At 40.5% G+C, this 6,506-nt stretch overlaps 1 protein-coding gene across 1 annotated transcript in view; it reads left to right on the forward strand.

Moving 5' to 3' along the window:
- Positions 1 to 233: 233 nt before the first annotated feature.
- LOC123979976 (zinc finger protein 271-like) overlaps positions 234 to 6,506 on the forward strand; it is a gene marked incomplete at its 3' end in the record, with an annotated part of 13,197 nt that continues 6,924 nt past the window's right edge. The window contains exon 1 of the mRNA XM_046064089.1: positions 234 to 278. Within this exon, the coding sequence (XP_045920045.1) occupies positions 234 to 278 (45 nt within the window). The remainder of the gene's footprint in view (positions 279 to 6,506) is intronic.

Genomic DNA, 6,506 nt, shown 5'->3' on the forward strand with positions numbered 1-6,506 from the left:
CGAACGTCTACGTTATTATTGAGTGACAGAGTAAAGTACAGTGTCCAACAGTTCTGTTAGAAACCAGATTAAACCAGCAAAAATAACAACCGCACAATATGTCCATTTTACATGTAAATATAAGTTAAGAAATGATTTCAATAAGCTTACAACTTACCTCAAGATTCTTGCTAGCATTCACCACTGGCGCAAATTCCCTCCGTCGTGTCCACTTTTTTTATTCTGTTCCCGAAATGCACTTGAGCTCGTGGACAGTTGTCGTCAGTCGGCATCTAAGCGTAACTAAGCAACAGCCACCGTCTGTCGTCCTTCCTAGTTAGCCTACGTGAAGCTAAATTGTCTGTTCAAAAACATATTTAACATTATACTAGGAATAGTGTAAGTACTGGCTAGCTTCTAAATGGTGGGCATTACCAGTGTTGTTATATTGTCTCTGAGAAACGGAGATGTTCGGGGCTTCATTGACCACTGAGTTGCATTTTTTTTTTTTTAGGAATTCAGAGTAAAGTGATTCAATAAATAAAGTAAAAACACTTTGGGTCGGCTGCTGTTCAGCTAAATCAAATAGGCTACTGTAGCTGACGCTTTTTTAAATTGTGTTATTTTTTAAAGCTGACACAGGGTGTGTGTAAAGCAGATCAGTCTACACAATATTGTGTTGAATGCAGTGAACAAAGTCAGGTTGTGTTGATTTATAACTACACATAACTCTGTGTAAAAAAGCTGAATTCTTCCAACACATTTTTATTAAATATTGACACAAAATGTGTAGACTAGAGTGGTACACATAATTTGTGTAAATATTTTACACATTCCTTCTAAGAGTGTAGCAAAAACCATAAAAAGTTAGTTTGAAAAGGGGTTGGAAAAGTTTTGGAAAAGTAATGTAAATTAGTTTCAATAACACTTACGGGTGTGATTTGTTTTTGTTTTTTGTTTTTTTTTGTAACAAGTGCAGCTTGTTACAATGTTACAAAACAGCGACAGATGATCGTCTGCAGCTGAAGCATTAAAACAGAAGATATAGTGATCAGATAAGGAAGGTTTAATCTGCAGTGAACAGATTAGATTTAGCCAGAGACAGGATGCAGTCAAACGCAGCCCCCCCCCCCTTCAAATAACTAACATAATAAATAATAACATAACTAATACCTAAAACCTTTTGTTTAGAATAATATAATTCTGTTAAACTCTAGGAATTTTCTTTTGTTAGAACAAGCTGCATCAAACAATATGAGCTATCTAACTTCCGTCTCACAAGCACCTCGATTTCTGTGAATGAAACCTACAATTAAAACCTGCTTTCACAGAGTGGAATAACATGAACAGTTTGAGCCGTTAGGCTCAGTGTATGAATGTGTGTGACTGGTGAATGCAGATGTAGTGTAAAAGCGCTTTGAGTGGTCAAAGACTAGAAAGGTGCTATACAAGTACGGAGCATTTACTGGTTTGACTGGAGATGTTTTCATACTAGTACTGTTTCAGTCGATACCTTTTAAAGGTATCGCTACTTGACACCCATCCCTATCAGTGACCCATATTACTATCCTGTGTACCGCCAGTATTTTGTCAAATTGTAGATTTTAGCCAGTAAGAAAAAATGTAAAAGTACAATTTGTTTGTACTAGCCTTCAGTGACGCAGAGAGAGACAGTATTGTTAGTTCGGAACTGCTCGCTTCATAACGTTCAATTTAGATTTATTGTCGTTTTACCGATACTCAGGTACACAGCTTCTCTGCCGTCTCAGTCGCTGTAACTTACGTGACCAACATAATATACAATAATGCAACATAACGTCTCAGGACAGTGTGACAACAATCTTATTATAATAACCAGTCCAGCTCACTAACCGATTTGTTATCATCTAGTACATTTAGCTGTGCTCACATTGCTGAGCCTCCAGTGAAAGATACAGAGCAATGTTAGTTAGAGCCCTACCGATGTCTATCGGCTGATATGAGCCCATTGCATTTCATCGGCCGTTTATAACAGTAGATATGACTATTAAAAAAAGTAGTGTTTTACAAATACGAGGAATTTGCTGTGGTGATAAGGTGCTACACGCAGACAAACTACAAACTAAAAAACAAAGCTAATGCCGTGTTTATCAGTGGAGGAGCATTAATGTTAATAAGCCATTAAACTATAGTTTCTGACGTATTCTAAATATATCTGCCAGCCGCCTGTCTGAACTTAGTCTGCGTGTCTAAAAGGATTAAACCAGAGCGGACATGTAAATAAACGTGAGCTGAACAAGAATCTAACACTGCTTCCTGATTGTAGTTCTAACGTTGGTTAAATTAAATGTCAAAGTTGCAGGTCCTCGTTGTAGACAGTCACGTAGTATTCAACAGCAGCTGACTGCATAGACGGCATGATTTAGACGAATTGGTTTCTCGTCGCTTTAAGGATGAACTAGGTGTGAATATGCTACATTTAAGTTGTTGTAGATTATGTGTAAAGGGAAATATACATGCTTATTATCTCTCACTCTCTCTATTTACAGATGGCTGGAAAAAGTTGCACCTTCCAATAGCAAATATTTATTCATTTGCAATTGTTTACATGTTCACTTTTTGAGGGAGTAATGTCTTTTATTAACATAATCTCACGAAGCGGCTTCTCCGACACACCCTCAGAAACACCAGTGGAAAAACTGTGCACACAGCTCTCCTCTCCCTTCCCAACACTAGCTACCCTCCAGGCAGTCAGTGGACACAAAGTTGTTCCTGTGATGTAGAGACAGAGCTCAGTTAAAACTTGATTGATGAAAGATACTTTTGTTACAGATTAATAACTCGCCACTCTGAAACTCTCGCTCCAGTCCATGTTGCCAAGCTGGTCGGCAACATGTAGCCTACAGCTGAACCGAAGCCCTGCTTCTGATTGGCTAGTAGTCCTTAACTAGGAACTGCACATGTGCAACTCCCGACAAAGATCATTTAGAGACAACATGTGTCACTCCATAGCTAAAACAAAGCCTTCAAAACAGGGTGAAAAGAGGAGCTGCAGCAATGTGCAGTATGACAAAATATATGGTGTTCTGTGAAAATGAAACCACGTAAACCTGTTCTGTTACAACCCCTAAAAAGGATTATAGGCCTGTCTGATTTCAGGTATGGCTCCAAGAGGCTTTTTTTTTCTGGGTCTTGGGATGATACATGAACCGCAAGTTTTGTGCATGTTGGTGATTCAGTGCGCCGGGGCTGCATTGCTGAAGGGACACTTCCTGTTGCCAGCAGGTGGTGCTATGACATTGAGTGTTTGTTGACATGTGGATGTGTTAAGGGTGGGACTCTCATCCTACATGTAAAGTAGGATTTGGTGTTGTTTTGATGTTTTAAGAAGGGACTTCACTGGAAGGGAGTTCACTGACTCAGCCGACCTGATTTGCTCGGGCAGGCTGTTCCAGAGCCTCGGGGCCCTGACAGCAAACGCTCTGCCCCCTTTAGTTTTCAGTCGAGACTCTGGAACAGACAACAGACCTCTGAGGAACAGATCTCAAGGTACGTGCTGGTGCGTATGGGACTAAAAGGTCAGAAATATAACAAGGCGAGAGGCCATGAAGAGCTTTAAAAGTGAACCAAGAATTGGTTGCAGTGATTTCCAACTTGGGTGCGAAAGACCAAGAACAAGGTTTTCAAATGAGTTATAATTTAGTTTAGGTTTAGAGCTGATTAGTAGGCTAGAGTCCCAGATGGCTGCAACTCCACCTCCTCTGCCTGTGCCTCGAGGAATGTGAGTATTAATATGACTGGGGGGGGGGGTGGATTAATTTAGGCTAACATATTCTTCATCACCAGCCAGGTTTCAGTAAGACAAAATAATGGCCCCAGGGATGCACTTAACTATGGCCGCTGGCTTCGCTAACTTCACGTTTCTCAAAATGGAGCTGCCAATGATCAGAGTTGGTTTCTCAGCGGATGTTTCCCTTAATGGGGAAAATCTGTCAGACGCGAACAGATTGGTGATGACCCGTGGGCTTTGAATGCTTGCAACTATTCCTCCTTCGGACAGTAACCAGGTCACCCCTTCCTGGCTGCACAGGGGATGATGGGGGACGGCTACCACAGGCTAACTCAGGCCGTTCCGCACTGAATACCTGGGACTGGCTAGCTACAGTAGCTAAAGACTGATCTACCAAGGTGCGGAGCTGGACTTCTAAATCACTGAGCCTCGCCTCCATGTCTAAAAATAAACTACACTTATTACACGTACCATTACCGCTAAAGGAGGCAGAGGAGTAACTGAACATCTGACACACCGAGCAGGAATAAGTAGAATTGTGTCCAAACAGCTGCTCACTGTACTGGAAAACAACAATATTTTATTTTTATTATTTATTTTATTTGTATGGAAGTACCACAGCACTGAGACTGCCCTGCTTAAAGTCACCAATGACCTTTTAATGTCTGCTGATGAAGGCATGTGCTCAGTCCTTGTACTCCTGGACCTTAGCGCTGCTTTTGACACCATTGATCACAACATCATGTTAGACAGACTGAGGCACCTGGTGGGGATCTCTGGTACTGCCCTAGAATGGTTTTCATCCTACCTGTCAAATAGGAAGTTTTGTGTGTCTGTAAACAACTGTCTCTTTGTTCTGTCCAGTTAAATATTGTGTGCCTCCAGGGGTCAGTCTTAGGACCCATTTTGTTTTCCTTGTATCTGCTTCCCCTTAGACATATTATCCATAAACATGGCATTTCTTTTCATATTTCTGCTGATGACACACAAATGTACTTGCCCGTCAGATCCACAGACCCTGGAATGCTGAGTTCACTTAACTGCTTCACATAACCAAATCGATCTATGTTAACTTTTAAGGACACCGAGACCATTTTACACGCCTTCATCTCATCACGCCTGGATTATTGCAACAGCCTTTTCACCTGTTTAACCCAAAAATCTATTGACAGTATGTTTTAGAATTGACTTTAAAATTCTATTGATCACTTTTAAAGCTCTTCATGGCCTCTCGCCTTGTTATATTTCTGACCTTTTAGTCCCATACGCACCAGCACGTACCTTGAGATCCTCGGGCAGAGGTCTGTTGTCTGTTCCAGAGTCTCGACTGAAAACTAAAGGTGTAAAGAGTGTTTGCTGTCAGGGCCCCGAGGCTAAGCCTGCCCGAGGAAAGCAGGCCGGCTGAGTCAGTGAACTCCATTCCAGTGAAGTCCCTTCTTAAAACATACTTTTATAGGAGAGCCTTTCCCGATCTTATTTGACTTTATTTTATCCCTTTTATTGTATTTTACTAATTTTATATTTATCTTAAATGTTTATTTTAGTCTTTTCAATGTTTTCATGCTTTTATCTTTTATTGTTTTTGTATTGTCTCTTGGGTATTATTGTCTTTACACTTGTTAAAGCACTTTGTAACTTGTTTTTGAAAAGTGCTCTACAAATAAAGATTTATTATTATTAGATCTTAGTGCTGCATTTGATACCATTGACCATCAGATCCTATTGCAGAGACTGGAACATTTCATTGGCATTAAAGGAACCGCTCTAAGCTGGTTTAAGTCCTATTTATCAGACCGATCAGTATCGTATCAGTTTGTACATGTTAACGATGAGTCCTCCATGCATGCCAAAGTTAGTCATGGAGTTCCTCAAGGATCTATCCTCGGACCAATCCTCTTCACTTTATATATGCTTCCTTTAGGCAATATTATCAGGAAATATTCCATAAACTTTCATTGTTATGCAGATGATACTCAGTTATATCTATCGATCAAGCCAGATGAAACTCATCAGTTAGCTAAACTTCAAATGTGCCTTCAGGATGTTAAAACCTGGATGACCTGTAATTGTCTAATGTTAAACTCAGATAAAACTGAAGTTATTGTTCTGGGGCCTAAGCACCTCCGTGACGTATTATCTAAAGATATAGTTTCCCTTGATGGCATCACCCTGGCCTCCAGCACCACTGTGAGGAATCTTGAAGTCTCACATTAAGCAAATTTCAAGGACCGCCTTTTTTCACCTACATAATATTGCGAAAATCAGGAATAAAAATGATGCAGAAAAACTAGTCCATGCATTTGTTACTTCTAGGCTGGATTACTGCAATTCTTTATTATCAGGCTGCTTGAAATAGTCCATTAAGACTCTTCAGCTGATCCAGAATGCTGCAGCACGTGTTCTGACAGGAACCAGGAAAAGAGATCATATTTCTCCTGTCTTAGCTTCTTTGCATTGGCTTCCAGTAAAATCCAGAATAAAATTTTAAATCATTCTTCTTACCTACAAAGCTCTTAATGGTCAGGCACCATCTTATCTTAAAGAGCTCATAGTACCTTACTACCCCACCAGAGCACTGCGCTCCCAGAATGCACTTGTGGTTCCTAGAGTCTCCAAAAGTAGACTAGGAGCCAGAGCGTTCAGCTATCAAGCTCCTCTCCTGTGGAACCAGGTTCCAGTTTGGGTTCAGGAGGCAGACACCATCTCCACATTTAAGAGTAGGCTTAAGACTTTCCTCTTTGATAAAGCTTATAGTTAG

The sequence above is a fragment of the Micropterus dolomieu genome, linkage group LG12 (assembly GCF_021292245.1).
Source record: "Micropterus dolomieu isolate WLL.071019.BEF.003 ecotype Adirondacks linkage group LG12, ASM2129224v1, whole genome shotgun sequence".
Lineage (NCBI taxonomy): Eukaryota > Metazoa > Chordata > Actinopteri > Centrarchiformes > Centrarchidae > Micropterus > Micropterus dolomieu.